The following is a 19,658-nucleotide window of genomic DNA, read 5'->3' on the forward strand; positions in this document are numbered from 1 at the left end:
TAGAATTCCTTTATAATTTCAAATTTCATTTACACTCTAATCATTAGAAATTACAATCACTTCATTCTCTTTTTGCCTTTACTATTGATGTATCTAAGATTCTCATATCATTTTTCATCTCATTATCATCTTTTGTTAATTAAAAAAATAGAGATAAATTCATCATTTTTAATTTTAATTTTTCATTTTGGTTTTGAATTTGAACTTATATTTTTTCTTCATTTGAAAATTTGTTAAATTACCTCAAGCAAAAAATTTTAAATACATAGATTTTAAATGTGAGATTTGAAATATAAAATTTTAAATCCAAAATTTAAATGCACCAATCCAAACATTATGTAAGATTAATCTTTTACTAGGAAGGGATCCAGTTCATGAGAAAGATGTATCAATCCTCTTGTTAACATTGGATACGTTGCTTTGTTTTTTTCTTTTCTTTTTTTTTTAATTTGAGCAAATGGTACATTGCTTTGTTGATTGGATGGATTGTTGATAAACGGTGTTATGTAATTTATGTAGACGATTCCACCTAGCAGAGTTGAGATTTGTTTTTGTTGCTTTATTGATTAGGGCAAAAATTATTTTGTCAAGCTATCTCAGTTAAGCCCTTTTAAGTGATGGGTCAAGCTTGCATTTTAGGTTTGTTAATGTTTAATAAGGCTTAAATGCTCTGGTCCTAATGGGTTGAACATTGAAGAATAAATGAGTTAGCCCTATGTAGTTAAGAGCTAACCCATTTAAACTCATTCATTTTTTTTATATGAAAAAATTGTTAATATTGAATAAATGTGGAGGGAGAGTATAAAGCTTTGCTAGTAAGTTGAAATATTTGGGAAAAGACAAGTAAGGATTACCACATATCACGGTCATTACCAACTTTAACAAATTATAATAATATGATCCCAAGTTTTCAATATTAAAACATCCTAAAGGATTTTTACAGACTGTTTATTAGAGTTCATTTTATATGTAGAAACATGAAATTACAAAAAGAATCAGTGCATTTGCTTAACATTAGAAAATAGTGAAACAATGCAGGAGATGAGGCATGCGTCATGGCTCGTGATTCTCTATGTCATGTGTCATGGTGCATTGCCCACTTTTTGACAACAACCAGGTCAATTTCTGATGTGTCCCATTTCTCCGTTCGACATATGATTGACGTGATCTAGGTGTTTACAGAAAGCTTTTTTTTAACTCTAACTATTAGCTTTGGTTTCACAATCAAATTATGCCTTAGTCAAAAGTAGGACACTCATTTTAAAATTTCTTCTTTTTCATCATTTACGTATAAATTGAGTGTCCAAAACTCATACAAAAAGCCAAAAACTACAAACACCATCCATACTATACTCACTCGACTAAAATAAATTTGTGCACGCACCACATCACTAACAATATTCATGAAACATTTTTATTACTCAGTTCCTTAATCTAAAAAATCGAAAGGGGGAGGTCTAATATCATATTTCATCATAATTCACATGTCATACATGTCTCTTATTTATATTAGTATTTTGGCCCTGTTATAGGTCTCACAATCAATACACATACATCTTAGAGCCCAAAATATATTATATAATTTAACAAAACACATAATGCAAGTAAGTCCTAATTGAATTATCCTTAGTTGACAATATCATACAAACTATACACATAATTACTCAAAAAGTAAAGGAGGCCTACTAACAGGATCTTAATCTTATGCCTCAAGTTGTTTTCCTCTGTCTTGTCCCTTTGAGCTTGTTCTTGTAATAGTGAAGATAGTGGGGTGAGTACAATCACTCAGTAACCAAGGTCTATCTAACTCATATTAATGCATGTCAATTAATTTAAGTACAAGTGACAAAGATAGTCAATTTCAAATCATCTAACATGTTCAAGAGCATAACACAAATTCTCATTCATAATATACATGATCATGAGATAATGATTGAGTAATATATTTTCATATAAAAATAGGACTCATCACATGAATTGTTTTACTAAGGTCACATTACAGACAATTATGTGCCCTTTTTATTAATATATGCATGATCACATCTTCATTTTATCCTTCTTATTCCTCTGATACGAAACCATGGGCTATAACACATTGGGATCATCCATAAATTGAGACTACCCTAATTAAAGCACGTGTGAGAGGTTACCCGGCTATGATTTCCCAACTCACTTGTGAGTCACAATTTTTCTCATTTCTTACACCATAGGGGTGTCATTCTCCCTATACTAGTTTCCTCCTTAAACAAGTGGATAACTAGCTAGGTTCAAGTCTCTTATTGAACGAGTGAGACAATATAAATCATAAATCTAGGCTAACCATCGAGCTCTAATGGAAGCCTTACCACATGAATTTAATTCTCTACTCTTTGTCCTAAGTGAACTCCCGCCTTTTATGATCATGCAATGCATAAATATACAATAACTCACAGCATGCAAGTGTTCACTACCCAAGCATGCACAATATCTCATATTGATCACATAATGACATTTGACACATATCATCGGACTCCACAACACGTAATGTAATTGAACTCTTCTATTACATTCTCATTGAACTCCACTTAACATATAATCACATCATTGAACTTCATATTATAAACATCCATAGAACTCATAAAACACAATTTTATTGAACTATTCACTTTTCAAATCATTGAAATTCTCATGACACAAAAATCATTGAATCCATTTGCGAATCACATCATCAAACTTCAAATTAAAACACTTAATTGAACTTTATAAGATTATTATAATGGATTTTTAAGTAAGTCATGCCACATTTACATTTTCAATCAATCTCACACATTTAAATCATTAAATATAAATTAATAAATTAATTAACACACAAAAATATAAAAAAAAATTCTTTTGGTTGTTTCAAACATTTAAAAGGTTAAAGGTTTTACCTCTTAATTACACACTCTTAAAGCTTCAATGAAGCTTGAATGGTATCAAATATACTCACTCTACAATTAATCACAATACAATTTCGTCAATACTCTTTTTTGGATAATTTTCACTATTAACTCAAACATTTATTCACTTCTAAGCAATGTTGTTCAAATTGGACTGGATCGAACGGTCTGATCGGTCCGATCGTCACTCGCTGAGTAAAATGGTTTGGTTCAACCAATTGAATCAATTTGGCATTTGACCCGGGTTGACCCGAATTGAACCGGCCGGTTTTGAAAGAACCGGCTTTGACCCGGAAATCGGAGCTGGGTCGACCCGGTTCAAAGCAAAAAAATTAAAAAAAAGAAACTTAGGCTGAATTGTTTAGATTCGCAATTTCTCTTCTCTAATAACTAATTCTCTCTTTTCTTCTCTTCTCTAATTTCTAATCTCTCCTTCATGGCCCAAGTTCAATCTCTAACTTCTCCTCCAACCTTTGCCTCCAACTTTAGAGATCCAACCTTTATTATCGAGACCGAAAATTTGTGAGTTATGACATGACGGCGTGCCTCCAGCTCCAACATTTTCCTTTAAGATCACAAGCTTATACTGACATGCCTCCACCTCTAGCTCCAACGGTCCAAGCATCTAGCTTTTGGAGTCAAGATCCCAAGCATAATTGACAAATTAATGTTTTATTTATATAGTTGCGCATATAAATATTATTTTTTATTTAATTTTTATGTTACCGGTTTGACCGCCGGTCTAACCGGTTAGACTATGAAAACTGCGACCCGTTGCTCTTTCCAGTTCGGGTTTCAAAGCACTGCTTCTAAGATTCAACCTTTTCCTATGCAAGGATACCCATAGAATTTCTTGGCTTCCCCTAACTTCCATTAACCTCATTGAACTCTTAAATAACCATTAATTCAACCTTTTCCCATGCAAGGATACCCATAGAATTTCTTGGCTTCCCCTAATTTCCATTAACCTCATTAAACTCTTAAATAACCATTAATGGAGTCACATTGCTCCAACTACCATATTTATGGTGGAATTTTTAGGTATTTAATGCCCCCTAACCATTAACACTCACAAAGCCATAATTTGTAGGTTCCATTAACTTAATCAACCCCCATTAACTTTATTTAAGTCAGTGGATTAAGGCTTATAACCTTTATGGATTGGGAATTATTATTCTTAACCAAACTCTAACTTCCCAACTAGAGAAAATGGAAGAGAAAAGTAGATTTAAGCTTGAGAAATTTATCTCTAGTGTTTAGAAGTCTCAAAATACTCTCAATACTTCTAAAACCCAAACCCTAGCAAAGCTTCTTACGTTTTCTTTCCTTTACTCCTTTGTTTTTCCCATCTTTAGTCATGATGCGTTGCGGCGTATGACACAGAGAAGCCTTGCCCAGGTGCATTAGCACACATGCACCCGGCATATCATCCACAAGCTGTGACGTGTGACATAGAATTTCACGCTTCTAATTTTCTCCCTCTTTCATATTTGGGTGACCCAACTTCACTTCAGACCTGCATTTAGGGCTAAAACTACAATCAAACACACCCGTTAGACTTTTCTAACCGCACACCTCACTAATAAATTTAATTACTCTATTCAGGTTTAATTAATTAGATTTAAATTTTGAGGATGTGACAAAGAGGATTCAAATATGAAAAAATATCTAAAAAAAAGAAAATTAAAGCCTAAATAAAAGGAAAATGTTGATATTTTTGCCAATAAAAAACCAACTCATGGTGTAGTACAACCAAATATTATTGATATTTTTGCCAATAATAGTCATCATTATGATGCTTCTTATTTTTGGTTTTATTGTTTTATTAATATTCATAGAAGGGCTTGCTCTGAGCCTGCGAGCTCAAGGCCGAGCTTTACAAATCGAAGCTCTTTTAAGCTTGAGCTTGTCAAAAACCAACCCTAAGCTCAGTCTAACCCATTTTTCCCCAGCTCTATTCAACTTTGTGTTCTTTTATGTATCCAAGCTAGTGTAGTAGTGTTGCTAGAATTATTTTTTTCCAGCCGTGCTATTGACAATTGCTTAAGCACATATTTTTACAATTTGCTCCTCCACTTTTGTTTTTGGATAAAAAAAAAATCTCCTCCAGTCAAATTTCTTTATCCATATAAAAGTGGAGCAACTTTCGTTCCCTTCCCCTCCCTCCCAAAACTCCCAACTAAATAATAGGAGGTAAGTGCTTGTTTGGATGTAATTTTAGATGCTCCAAACATAGTGAGGAAGATTGTGTTTGTCTTTAAAAACATAAGGTTTCAAATAATTTTTTTTAGAATTGTGAAGTAGTTTTTAGTGCTCTATGATGCTGACAGTAAGTCATTAAGAACATTATGATCATTTTGCAATCAAAATTTATTCCCCTCAATGACGCGGGTCCTTAAATAGATTTCATCATGCACCTTTGAAAAATTAACTTTTCAATGATGGATTTTTGCGTAACTTTTCCATATAATTTTGTATTTTCAATAAAAAAAATATGTTAAGGTTGGCCTCATTTCACAAAATATAGTATTTAAAGAAAATACCTTTTTTTAAAAACGTTCAATATTATATACAATAAAAAGAGAAATTACAAAGTTAAATTTGCCAATGAAAAGGATTAAACAAGTTTGTAATTGGCCACAAAAATTTCTCTGTGAACACTTAAATGAAGCTGAAAAATTCAGTAGAGAGGCAATATTTTGTTGAATGAAGTTAGTATTTGAGTAGTTTTTCAGTTCGTTGGCAATAAATTATCTTTGAAAAGTAGATGATTAATTCTTTCTTATTCGCATTAACCTCTAGGTGAATGACAGTGAAGTCCAAAAATTTTGAATTAATGATAGTTAAGTTATCGATATTTTTTTTAAATTAGTTGAAAATATTGATCCAGATAATTACTAATTCAGAAATTTTAATTGTAAATAAGTATTTAAGTATTAAATATTACTCTGATATTGAAACAGAAATTTTTATTTGTAACCGTTTGAATTAATATTTATATTTCATTTTGTAAAAAATTTTGTAGGAACTAGTTATTATTAATTCATTATTTTGAGACTTAATTCTCATTCTCCTTTAACCTCTTGGTTGTCATTCCAATTATGAACGATCTAGAATGAAGTACTTCTAAGGCAAGCAGCTCCAAAATTACACGATCCCGAAATAAGAGATCTTTTGAAATGAACATTCTACAACGTTTCGCCATCAAGAAAAATGATGACAGCATAAAAGGTTCCCTCACAATTCTTAAACTCCTTCATTCTGATTATATCCATTGCTGGATAGGTGTCCTACAGAGTCTGGTATGAGTTGAAATTTAACATGTTCTTGTTTTTGGTGAAAACAGAACTTGTGAATCCCTTGTCTTTGAAATTGATTTGTTGCTTCCATAAATCATCATGATTGTTCTTCCAAACACGAATTGTTTTGAGGAAACGAAACTGCTCATTAAATTCCTGAGTTGGGGAATGAAACACACTTTGATGAAAGCAAGTTTCCTCTTCACGTTAGGTGTAAAAGTGTATAAACGCTTTCCGAAGTTAGATAATATTTGTTCCTATTCAAATTATCCGAATTCTGAATGATCCAATGAATTAATCCTTTTGCAGCAATCATCATGGATTGAATAGAGGAAGAATTATAAAGAGATCCCAAAATGATTAATTAATTCAAGTTAGATTTCAAGCGTTACATTTTATAAATTTGTAATTCAATTTTTTAATTTTGCAACTACGTTGTGACGAATTTACAATTTATTTTTTAAATTTTAACATGATTGAAGAATAAAAAAATTATTTTTTTTATTAAAATTTGAAATACAAGTTGCAAATTCATCACAGTAGATTGTAAAATTAAGACTTGAGAGATTGAGTTACAAATTAATAAAATTTAACACTTAAGACTTAATTTGAATTAATTAATTTTTTTAAGACATCTCTATCATTCTCCCTTGAATAGATAGTGTCCTAAACTATTTTCTTTTGTACTGTGGGGTTTGGGATAATATTTTTTCTTTAACAATATAATACAACAGTAAAAAATAGACCTTTAATGTTTTGTGTTTAATATTATAATTAATTATTTACTATTTATTTATTGTTTTGCAAACTTTTAACTATTTATTACAAACTTACAATATAAACGAGAGAATGACAGCAAAATATTCCTAAAATAGTAGTTGTTAGACTTCATTAAATTTTAAAACAAGAACAATTGTGTCATTATATTGCATGAAAAACAAAAATGTCAGGCAAGTTCCAAGAATTTAAAAATAATTATCATATGTCATTTCAATAGTTGGAGAGATTTTTTTTTTTTCATTTTTCCACTAAACAAAACTTTATCTTTTGACAAAATAATAAAATCAGATTAAAACCAGAGTGACTTGCCAGCACAGACAAAACGAGTTTAAATTTACATTATGTAAATAGACAGAGAATGTGCGCGCCTATAAATTTAAATCGAATCGATCATTTTGGACGTGGGCCGTGGAAAAAAGGCCCAATGGTGAAAGTTAGTCATAAAACTATCCCTGCTGGTCGAAGCAAAAAGGATCTGAACGGGAACGCGATCTAAACTATGTGTAACTGGTTTCCGATGGTCGAAGGTGTTGACATGCAAAGCACTAAAGCAGACAAGCAGTAAGAAGAATAAAGATCAAAGATGGAGCCCGCGTCGAATTATTATTATTATTATTTTTTTTTTTTTGGCCAAAGGCCCACGTCGGATTATTGAGCTGGGGTTCAATTTAAGTATATAATTATATTGAAAATTTGATAATTATACAGTATTTTTTTAATGTAACAGTAATCTAAAATTAAAAAAAATACTGCATAATTATCAAATTTTTAATATAATTATATATTTGAACCCCAACTCAATAATCCGACGCGGGCCCCATCTTTGATCTTTACTATTCTTATAGAGCAATAAAATAATATATAATAGTAATAAAATAATATAATTATCATAATTTATGTTGAAGGGTTAACTAGCTTTCATTATCATTATTCATTATTATGAATTTTTAACATAAATTATGATAATTATATTATTTTATTAGTATTATATTAATTCGTGATTTACTTTCCTACCTGGTGAATAGGATCGCTACTTCCTTCGCGATTTGTTTCTGTGAATTTAGGCTGTTCTTCTTGAGGACCCTATCTTTTCAATGCGCCGAGCATACTCGAAACAATCATTGTGACTTTTTCTCGAGAAGGTAATATCATTATCACCTCTGATTCAGTATGTATTTAAAATATAGGGTTCACTTTTCTTCTGATGTGCTTTGAATCTGGGGAATCACCTAATCGTTGGCCAAAAAAGAAAGGGAAATCTCCTGATCATTAAATCTGTCTTATGAGTGTTGAAATTTTAGTTATCAATTAGTTTGGCTATTAGTTGTAGTTGTTCAGCAATTATTTAGTCACCACTTAATTGGTCATGTCAGTGTCGCAGTTACAGAGTAATTCTGTAGACTCGTAATATGAATTCCTTCGATTTTCTTCTTATTTCGTTCTTTTCCTTCCTCAGTTCTATCCCTATCTTAGTGGGTTGGTTGAGCGGGAAGGCCTTCTTCTTGCCGATCCGTTATTGGTCTTCTCTGATCAAAAGTTCAAGAGATGAGCGGTGCCGTACTTGTCGCTGTTGCTGCTGCTATCGGTAACTTACTGCAAGGATGGGATAATGCGACCATTGCAGGTCACTCTCCACTACGCTTGTCTTTCAACTCATATAATTGACAATCAATCCTTTAGATTGATCAACGATTGATTCTCGATTTTGCTTTCTTTTCTCCACTACTTAAGTTTTTGTTTATTCTTCAAGTTTATTTTCTTCCTCACCTGCGATCTGATCAATGATCGCATATTTGAACATGTTGATGTAGGATCTATTTTGTACATAAAGAGAGAGATGAAATTAGAAAGTGAACCCACAGTTGAGGGTCTAATTGTGGCCATGTCGCTTATTGGAGCCACCTTGGTTACAACATTCTCAGGAGCCTTATCTGATTCACTGGGCCGCCGTCCTATGTTGATTATTTCTGCTCTCCTTTATTTTGTTAGTTCTCTTGTGATGTTGTGGTCTCCAAATGTTTATATCCTCCTCTTAGCAAGGCTTTTAGATGGATTTGGAATTGGTTTGGCAGTTACCTTGGTACCTCTGTACATATCTGAGACAGCTCCACCTGAGATTAGGGGATTATTGAATACTCTTCCACAGTTCACCGGTTCTGCTGGAATGTTTTTCTCTTACTGTATGGTGTTTGGGATGTCACTAATGGATAACCCTAGCTGGAGGCTTATGTTGGGTGTTCTTTCAATTCCCTCCCTCATCTATTTTGCACTAGCTGTGTTCTTCTTGCCTGAGTCCCCAAGATGGCTTGTGAGTAAAGGACGGATGCTGGAGGCCAAGAAGGTTTTGCAGCGACTTCGAGGCAGGGAAGATGTTGCTGGTTAGTTTTTTTGCTTCACTAAATTAAATATGCTTTTTTTCTAGGATTTTATATCTTTTCATCCCTACATCTTGACATTTAAATATTCACTTAAGACTTAACTCGACAAACTTAGCCTTGAGAAACACTTTGAGAAAGAAACTGTTGTCTTGTAGAATTGTTGTAAAGAAAGATCAGTGAATCACTTCAATGCTGGATGCAGCTCAGCTGATGCTGGTTATGCAGCTGGTCGTTTATTATTTTATCAATATTATAATTTAGGATGACTATATATTTCTATCTGTGTTACTAGTCTGTCCTATTTGGCAACATTTATCCTCAGCTATTTTGTGGTGCTCAGGACTTGATAAAGCAGAATATGAAATTTGATGAATTACATGAAAGACACTGAACCATTGTCTAGTTGAAAATTCATATAGCTTGGAAAATTTTCATAATAGTACTATAGTAGTTTATATTGAAGCTTTTTACATTAATTATGCTCGAGGCCCGTCCTTTATACCAAACCAGTTTAAGCTACTGGGATGGACTCACCTTAAGTCATATTAATCTTTGATTTATCTTTTAATTACTGGATACTCAATGTGAGACTGAAGCATACTCTAATATTTCTTCCACTACTTTATTTTTGCCTCTGTTTCTCCCCCCCCACGACCCCAATCCACACTTTTTTCTCTCATTTTAAATCTTAATTTTCTCTTTCATTTTTTTTTAATTCTATCATTTTAATTTCAATTTTTTTTTTCCTCTTCACCTGGGTTTATGCTTCTTTTTAAGTCTCAAAGACCCTTGGTCACAACTTAATTTTTTTTCTTCTTTCAATTTCTCTTTTGTTCTCTCTCTCTTTTTCCTTCTTTAATTTTTATTTCCCACTTTTTTTCTGAGTCCCATAACTTGGCTCTTGATGCCATATTAAGCTTTCTATATTAATAATACTTGAGGCTTATACTTTATTCCAAAATAGCTTAAGCTACTTACATGGACTCACCCCAAGCTTTTGTACCTTTGATTTGTCTTCTACTTACTAAATGTGGGACTTAGCATGCTGTAATAGTCTAACTACTAGATGTCACTTTTTTTATTCACTCTGAGGGTAGGTAATTTATTTGATTTTTATTTGATCGCTTTTTAATTTTGGTCTTTCATGTGACTACAATGATATCGTTTTCATGCTTTTGATTCAATAGGATGATCGATTTATACATGATTATGCATGGTTTTTTATGATAGTTGTATTTCTTGGGCATGAGCAGGTGAGATGGCTTTATTGGTTGAGGGTCTTGGAGTTGGAGGTGATACAGCTATAGAAGAGTACATAATTGGTCCAGCCAATGAACTCACTGATGAAGAGGATCCATCTGCTGGTAAAGACCAGATTAAGCTATATGGACCTGAACAGGGCCTCTCTTGGGTCGCCAAACCTGTTACCGGAAATGCTACTGGTCTTGTATCTCGGCAAGGAAGCATGGCAAATCAGAGTGGTCTTGTAGATCCTTTAGTGACCCTTTTTGGTAGTATCCATGAGAAACTTCCAGAAACAGGAAGCATGCGCAGCACCCTTTTTCCACACTTTGGCAGTATGTTTAGCGTTGGGGGAAATCAACCAAGGAATGAAGATTGGGAAGAAGAAAGCCTTGCCAGAGAAGGTGATGATTATGCATCTGATGCCGGTGGCGGTGATTCTGATGACAATTTGCACAGTCCATTGATCTCACGTCAAACAACTAGCCTGGATAAGGACATGCCCCCGCCTGCTCATGGCAGCCTTTCAAGCATGAGGCAAGGTAGTCTTTTGCAAGGAAATGCTGGAGAACCTGCAGGAAGCATGGGGATTGGTGGTGGTTGGCAGCTAGCATGGAAATGGTCTGAAAGAGAAGGCCCAGATGGAAAGAGGGAAGGTGGTTTCAAGAGAATATACTTGCACCAAGAGGGTGGTCCTGGATCTAGGCGTGGGTCTTTGGTTTCACTTCCTGGTGGTGATCTTCCAGCAGATGGCGAAGTTATTCAGGCAGCTGCTTTGGTGAGTCAGCCAGCCCTCTATAACAAAGAGCTTTTGAATCAGCAACCAGTTGGTCCAGCTATGGTTCACCCATCTGAAACGGCTGCAAAAGGACCAAGTTGGAGTGATCTTTTTGAACCTGGGGTAAAGCATGCATTGATTGTAGGAGTGGGGATTCAAATTCTTCAGCAGGTATTATTGTACTTTCCAATGTCTTTTGTTTTTGTTTTTATTAGGAAAAACCTCATAGTTTTCTTAAATTTTGAACTAGGTCCCTGTGGTTTATTCTATTTTAATCAAGCCCTTATAGTTTTTATAGTTTGATCCGTTAAATTTATTAATCCTTGAAGGTTAAAATTTTTGAATTTTTCCTTTAAAAAATGAAATTAAGAACTTGTATATTTTTATTAAAATATTATATTACTTTTAATTATGTAATTTTGTTAACTCAAAATTTATATACTTAGGTTATGTCTTCTAAATAGTTTTTATGCTATATAATTTTCATAATATATTTAATAAAAATGTAAACATTATATTAAATCAAAATTTCTTTTTTCTTCCCCCCCCTAAAAGTATTAAATCAAATTTTCTATAAACTTCAAAAGTGTTTTTGTTTTGGGAAAGTTAAAAATTCATTAATAATTTTAACTTCCAAAGATTAATATATTTAATGGATCAAATTATTAGGGCTTGATTAAAACAAAATAAACTATACAAACCTAATTCAAAATTGAGGAATTAATTTTCCCCTTTTATTGATTGTAACATGTTTACTTGGTTGACTATTCTTCTTTTTTATGCTGTGTGATGAAGCATTACATGGCAATTTATTTATTTGATTATTATTGGTTCTTGATAACGGCTTGTAGCATAAACGTGGATTTGTACAATGCCCTCGTTTCATGGTTGACTCCTTTAAGATTCAAATAATTAGTGTGTCTAAAGTTTGGTGTTGGAGTTAGGGCCAATAGAAGGAAAAAAAGGGGAAGAAGGATAGAGAAATTAGGGGAAGGGAAAAACAATGGTATTTAAAACTGAACCAGGCCAGCCAATCAAACCAGTAAACCAGCCTGGTGAACGGTCCAAAATCTTGATACCCAGTCCTCATTTAACTAGAGTGAAATGGTTAACCTGATAAAAACTGATAAAAACTGGTCAACCTGGTGGTTTAACCTATTCCATTGGTTTGGCTGAAGAAGATAAAAAAGAGGAAAATTATATCCAAGGATAACTTGAGCAAATTATTCATAGATAAGGACTAATTACAAGTCCCATTCCCAAAAAAAAAAGAAGTTATATTCCCATTTTAATAACAATATATTTCATATTGGTTCTTGTCTGTGAATAATTTCCTTGAATAATCCTTGGATGTGATTTTTCCTAAAAAAATAAGGGGAAGAAAAGAGAAAGAAACCATGATGAACATTAACCAAGACTGAAGATGAAAGAAGCTTACGGGAAACGTTTTGAAAATAAATGCTGTGGAGAAATTTCAAACTTTGAATTTCTATTAGGTCATAAATTATTTATTAAAATTCTTAAATGCCTTTTCATTATCTTTTAAAATTTATTTTTATTTATTTTATGTTGTAATATTATAATTATTTAAATTTATTATTGCTAGCTAATTTTAAATTTATTTAATTTATTTTATATTACTTCTTGTTTTATCTAAAATGTTATCATGAAATAATTACCTAGTATATGTATTAGGATGAATATCATTTGAGTTATTTGTATGATAATGGATGAATATTTTTCAATTATTATATTTTTTATTTTTAACATATAAATATATTAATTTAATTATAATCAGTTCAACTATGGTTTGACCACAATTCAACAATTGGCCCTTGACTCAGTGTTTCGACTAGGTTAATGATCAATTCAGTTTTTAATTTAAAATCTCATTGATTGCACCTTGAAAGACTCAAAATGCTTTATATTTTTTAACATCTTACCTTACAAAAAATATCTTATATTTTTTAACGAAGAGAGTAAATAATTACCCATAATACTACCAATCATATCACTCTTAATTTTGTCTTATTCTTCATCAAGTTCCTTTATTTGGAGAAAACTTGACCTTAAGTTGTCAAGATTTGCAAGTTGAAAATAAAATGTGGTCTCTCAAACACGTTATAGATAACAAATTTGATATGACATAGAACTTTAGTTTCTTGAACCTGGTCATGAACTTTTGCGAGTTGTGAGAACCTCAAGTTTTTGACATGAGGTGGTTCTTGACAGGATACCGAAGCCATTTTGACCAAGTGATAACAATATAAATCATTCTTAAAAGTTGCGAGAACTTAGTTTTTGACTAAAGTTGTCAGTAGAAGCATGAATATGTAGGAAGCAAGTTTGGAAATCTTTTCTTTGGAAACGAGTACCAAAAGGCAGTGTTTCTAGAGCACCATGCATGCTTGTTTGTGGTTGATTGAAAAACGTGGTATTTTAATTGGATTTGCACTTAGCATTCTGGCTTAGTGAATTAGGAACTGTGTCTGTCTTGTTTATTTAAAATTATTTTAAATTTGCTTGCTTAAGATGACGAGTACATTAAAAAACTTTGCAGTGACTGACCTTATCACTGGTGGAAAGTTATGTGTGACTGTCGTTTGATTCCTCTGAACATTGCAGTTCTCTGGCATAAATGGGGTTCTCTACTATACACCTCAAATTCTTGAGCAGGCGGGTGTTGGCTTTCTACTATCAAACCTGGGCCTTAGTTCTACTTCTGCATCTTTTCTTATTAGCGCTGTCACAACCTTGTTGATGCTTCCTTGTATAGCAGTTGCCATGCGGCTCATGGATATCTCTGGCAGAAGGTATCAATCTCTTTCTTACCATGCTAATAATTTCTCTTTATGGCGAGTTTTGGTTTCCCAATGTGAATTGTAACTTTTTGTTCGATGTGAATCATAATCATTTTTCTGTCACTTTTTTCATTTGTTAAGTTGCAGGTTATTTTGTGATAGTCTTGATTTGGTTTTCTCTTGCTGCAGGGCTTTGTTGCTCAGTACACTTCCTGTCTTGATAACGTCTCTTCTCATATTAGTCACAGGGAGTCTCGTGAATTTGGGCAGTACCGTGAATGCATCAATCTCAACCATCAGTGTTGTTGTCTACTTCTGTTGCTTTGTCATGGGATTTGGGCCAATTCCTAATATCCTTTGTGCGGAGATCTTCCCCACTCGAGTTCGTGGTCTCTGCATTGCCATTTGTGCACTCACGTTTTGGATTGGTGATATCATTGTCACCTACTCACTGCCAGTCATGCTCAATTCTGTTGGCCTTGCTGGAGTTTTTGGTATGTATGCAGTCGTCTGCCTCATAGCTTGGGCATTTGTCTTTATGAAAGTTCCAGAAACTAAGGGAATGCCGCTAGAAGTCATCATTGAGTTCTTCTCTGTGGGAGCCAAGCAGGCTGACTCTGCCAAGAATAACTGACTTGGGGCTCATGATTATTGATATTTTTTACGGTACCTTTTTTTACATAAATCTACTGTTTTTTTTTTTTTAAAAAAAAAGAATCTACCGTTTTGTTTGAATGTTCTTGCCCAATATTTATTTACTTTTATGGTTTTTTTTTTTTCGTTTTTGTGAGTTGAAACGTGCTGTTTCTGTAGAAAACATTCATTTTCCTGGTTCATTTATCGCACTTGACATGCCTTTCGCTTTTCCGTTTCTTCAAGTCTGAGTTAAAAAGATCTGCTTTATGTTTGCATATTGGTTAAATAGATGCTAGTGAAATCAGGAATTTTTAGATGACTGCTGCAATGATAATCAGGATGGAGTGGTACTTGTGATCGTTGAAAGTGTACTTCCTCAAGGTCGCCTACGTTGACAACCTTTTTGCCAAAGGTTGCAAATTCGCGTTAGCTATCTTGAATAAATTCTGCTACCCTAGGACACTGTTAATTTTTGGTAGTGCTCTATGTTCTTCCCACTTTTCTCTCCAATGAGCATTAATGTTTCTCATGGATCATGGGAACCACTTCGGTCTTTTGAACTGAACTTCTTTTTTCCCTCCTGCCCTGAAACTTTACTTGTCAACGCACAAGAATAGTGCATTTTAGGAGATAACTTGTGTACATCGTTATATATGTGTATATATCCATTATGTCAAGTTTGAAGTTCCCCAATTAAATCTTGTCTCATGGACATCTTTTTTTTCCTTTTTGCACACCATCATTTAATCGATTTGGATTTGATGACTGTATTTAGTGCAAGCATTGAGTGCATGTATCATTTGAGCCGTTGAAATCCAAATCAGCAATTTGATAAACTCACTCATTCATTAATTTTAATTGGAGTATAAATTTAGAATTATTTATATGAATTTTAATGGTTCAGATGGTGTAGACACTCAATATAATCACTGAATCCAAATCTATCATTTGACATTCTAGACATGGTTAATCCTCCCTTATTTGTTGAAGTTTCTTAAAAAAAAAAAAGTAGAAATAGAAAACCTGCAAACCTCACTTGCAAAACAACTCCAACGTTAGCTATGCTTTGTGATCTCAACTTTTCTATTCACCCTTCTGAAATTTCTTGGCAGCTGCATCTTTGCCATTTTTGGTGTGTTTGCAATATTGCAAACATAAAATGAATTTCATCATACATGGATTGTTATCCTTTGTTTGGATGGAAAAGATGGAAAGAAAAGTTGAGAGACAAAAAAATTGAAGGAGAAAAAATGAAGAAAAGAGAAAATTAGAAAAAAAAATTATCATCATCTCTCATGTTTAGATGGACGGAAGAAAATAGAGGAAAAAGAATATGAACAGATATTATGATGATTATGATGTCATATTACTAAAATGTGTCATGTTTTATGTAATCAACTTTATAAAAATAAATTGAAAATAGAAATCATATTAAAATTAACATAATCAAATTAATTTGAAAACAATTTAGTTGTGAAAAATATTTTTTCATATTGAATATTTTAAAATTAAGTAATTTAGTAAAAATATGTTAGTTGTTCTTTTTAAAAATAAAAACTGGGCACATTTTTTAAGTTAAATATAATAACAAAAATGTATATTATACATTATCATAGTACTTATATAAATAAAATTTCCTGACACTAAAAATTAATGAAAAGACAATGTCACTAATGCCTGAAGGAGCCATCGTCAACATTGGGGCTGGTTCTTGCTCTATGATTCCTTTCCAATCCTCTCTGCACACTCTATACTGCTACCAATGTTTAAGCTCTAATTTTAATTTTAAATTACTCGAACATTTCCATTATTGCAGCTTTATTATCTTCTAGTTTCAGTGTTACAGTTTGGTCCAATGGAAAGATTTGTTAGAATATTAAATCGATGCTCTTAGTTAAACTCCTCGAAGAAGAATGAAATCATGGTAGAAAGCAAGAAATCTCACAGAAGACGCAGACAGAAGAACACGCCAGAGAAAAAGAAGCAGCAGTAGCAACAGCAGCCACTGAAGACGATGCTCTACTGTGGGTCAAAGATGAGGGGTCACGCAAAAATGAAAACAGGTGGAAGTTCAACACTAAGGATAGATGGTGGAATAAAATTTTATTCTCAAAATTCCTCCCTTTTGGAGAGAATAGTTGGGGAGAAAATGTAGTGGTTTCAATTCTATTTTTTTTGGCTACTTGTCTTTTCTCTCACTTTTTCTCTTTCATCCAAATAGAGAAAAATGTATTTTTTTTTCTCCTGTTTTCTTTCCTCTTATATTTTCTCTTTGCCCAACAAAGCATTAGTCTTCTCTGAAGTTTAGTACTTAGGAGCTAATTGATGGTCTTCTAAATCCCGCTGCCTGAGACTTAAGAAAGCAAATAATGTGCAACAGAATGGCATGAAACAATAGCAAATTCGAACAAGCGGAGAGAGATGTCAGATGATTGTGAGTGAAAGATGCAGCTACGAAGAAGCAACGATGAAGCCATGAAGAGGAGTGCAATGGCAACGACTGCAAATAGGATTTTTCCTCCCTTTCAAGAAATTTAACTGTTAACAATGGTTCAATAGAGTTTAGGAACCTAAATAAGATTTTTTATTTCTTCTTTCCTCTGCAAGTCCATCATTTTCCTTTGCAATTACAAATCTACAAGTCCATCAACCCATATTTTAAGTCCATCTAAGACAAAGATTAGAAAATGTAGAGGTGTGGAAATAAAGGATAAGGGAGGGTGTTAGTTTTAGGGTTAGGAGACAAAAATGTTACGAAAATTTTTTGAAAAAAGCACCGAGTATCTTTATCTTTTAAAAAAAATTATGTCACCTTAAAACTTAAAAAAAAAATAGAGAGACCAATATTGCCCTACTGTTAACTTGAGTAACATTGGATTATTAAATCTTAGTTTGGACTAGCAACTTTACATGTGGCAACTGCTAGGTAGCCACCTAGCATTTAAAAAAAAAAAACAGATCCTTCCTTTTTGTCGTCTTTCTTCTCTCAATTGTCTAAAATTTTGAAACACTCTACTGCTTCGAAATTTCTTATCCCAATCCTTAATATCTCCAATAGTCGGTACATCATGCATGAAATTTCTTACTCCAACCAGTTAATTCGAGTGTCTAAGGATGCTATCTCTTATTCCTTGTCAAACGGCACTTCCTGTGCGATTCCTCGTACTCACAGCATTGTCGTTGATGGAATCAGATTCAGTTTTGGAGGGACCTGTTCTTGGTATTGGGTCATGCTCTCTGAATCAAATCATCAAACAGTGAATGGACGTTTACGATGTCAAGCAATTTCAGATTCTCCGTCTACTGCTCTTTGCTCTAAAATGAATCAAGTTCTTCGCATCTCTTGTAGAACCATGAAGAGTTCGTCTGGCACGACGAGGCTCTTATTTTTAGATATGGCTTCAAGTCTTGCCTGGTCTTCTCTCAACATTTATAATCAAAGCTTTCGCTGCTTCAACCTCATCAATTCCCAGTTTGGCGGGTAAAGATTCGTGAATTCTCATGATCTCTTCCACCGCTTCATCCGCTGATGGCCCCGACATAGACTCCATTTTCCGTCAAATCCTAATATTTCACTATCCTCGCAAACAACAAGATTTTGATATTAACAAAAATTCAAAACTTTGAAATCATTAAGAGCTCCCTGTTTGGAATCAACCCACGGTGCAAACCTCCATGAACAGCTTATTCTCTGGACTTAATTGGTTTCTGGAGTTCCATAGTCACGGGGTTGATTAGTGATGGTAGGTTGGAGGAAGCAAGACAGGTGTTTGACCGAATTCTTTGCAAAAATCGAGCAAGCAAGGTTGTATCCTTTCTTGGAAGTGGTTTTCCCTTTCTATAGACACTTGTCAATTTATTGGTCAAATAAAGGGGGTTAATGGTTAAAGGGTATCCAAGTTAATGGTGATTACTCTATTTCTAATACTTTGGCAATATTGCTCCTACAAAGTAGTATCAAGCCTTTATTTTTGCCTTTTAATTTTTTGTTTTATAACTTTGTAAAAAAGATGTGACATGAAGTAGACTTGAAAAATGTGACTTGACTCAAAAGTCATACAAAAAAATACGTGGGAAAATAGCCGGTGGCATACCATGGGTTGGGATTAATTAATATTGATAATATATGAACATTTATATTTTTCAATTTAATAAATTATTTTTATTGAATTTTGTTCTAATACTTTTTATATGTTTTTCAATAAATATTAAATGAAATATTATGAAGTTATTTGGTAAATTATTATGACAAAAGTAACTTAATTATGATTTATTATTGTTTTAAACATATATATGTTTAGCATATTATTTTTTATTTTAATAATTTAATAGTTATAAAATATATGATTACCACGTGAACTTGTAAACATATCATGAAATTGGACTATTTAAGTTTATTTTTAAGCTATTTAATAATTTATAATTTATACATATATTTTTATATATGTATATAATATTTTTATTTAATTATTACAATACTAACTGGTCTAACAGATACAACCATGAAAATGTAATCCCACTTTTAGAATATTGAGGAATTGATTCTGTATGCTCATTTTATGATGAACACTTTCGTCACAATTTCAAAGAGCTTATTGACTAATACGATGAAAGTGAATTTCCCATCGAAGAAATGGTTGGCAAACTAATGACAAACAAAATTATAGATGAGGAAAGCTTGCTACCTGGGATTCATGATTTATCCACCACATCGAACATATCTTTTGTGCTCTATTTTCTTGTTGAAGCAGTTTCCCATGGGTACCTTAAAAAACTCTGGTTATTTGCTTGAAGCTAAAGTTTGCTTTTGCCCCATTAGAACTATT

General features: G+C 32.9%; 1 protein-coding gene across 7 annotated transcripts; it reads left to right on the plus strand.

Moving 5' to 3' along the window:
* The first annotated feature begins 7,998 nt into the window (after positions 1 to 7,998).
* Positions 7,999 to 17,072, plus strand: LOC129293217 (monosaccharide-sensing protein 2-like). Of its 7 annotated transcripts, none has more exons than XM_054931044.1 (7): positions 7,999 to 8,139; positions 8,454 to 8,621; positions 8,809 to 9,375; positions 10,629 to 11,566; positions 14,021 to 14,208; positions 14,386 to 14,862; positions 16,649 to 17,072. In XM_054931044.1, exons 2-6 carry the CDS (start codon positions 8,543 to 8,545, stop codon positions 14,828 to 14,830), a joined length of 2,217 nt encoding a protein of 738 aa, XP_054787019.1. In that variant the 5' UTR covers positions 7,999 to 8,139; positions 8,454 to 8,542; the 3' UTR covers positions 14,831 to 14,862; positions 16,649 to 17,072. The 7 variants fall into 7 exon arrangements, with proteins under 7 accessions (XP_054787019.1, XP_054787020.1, XP_054787017.1 ...); XM_054931045.1 differs by having other exon boundaries at positions 16,665 to 17,072; XM_054931042.1 differs by having other exon boundaries at positions 16,671 to 17,072.
* The last annotated feature ends 2,586 nt before the right edge of the window (positions 17,073 to 19,658 follow it).

The sequence above is a fragment of the Prosopis cineraria genome, unplaced genomic scaffold, assembly GCF_029017545.1.
Source record: "Prosopis cineraria cultivar Desert tree isolate PC_DT_omini unplaced genomic scaffold, ASM2901754v1 PC14, whole genome shotgun sequence".
NCBI lineage: Eukaryota > Viridiplantae > Streptophyta > Magnoliopsida > Fabales > Fabaceae > Prosopis > Prosopis cineraria.

Excerpts from the sequence above, each read along its gene's own strand:
- LOC129293217 (XM_054931044.1), top strand. The coding sequence starts at position 8,543 with ATGAGCGGTGCCGTACTTGTCGCTGTTGCTGCTGCTATCGGTAACTTA. Across the intron at positions 11,567-14,020 it reads GGATTCAAATTCTTCAGCAG|TTCTCTGGCATAAATGGGGT; the intron begins GTATTATTGTAC and ends TGAACATTGCAG. Across the intron at positions 14,209-14,385 it reads ATGGATATCTCTGGCAGAAG|GGCTTTGTTGCTCAGTACAC; the intron begins GTATCAATCTCT and ends CTCTTGCTGCAG.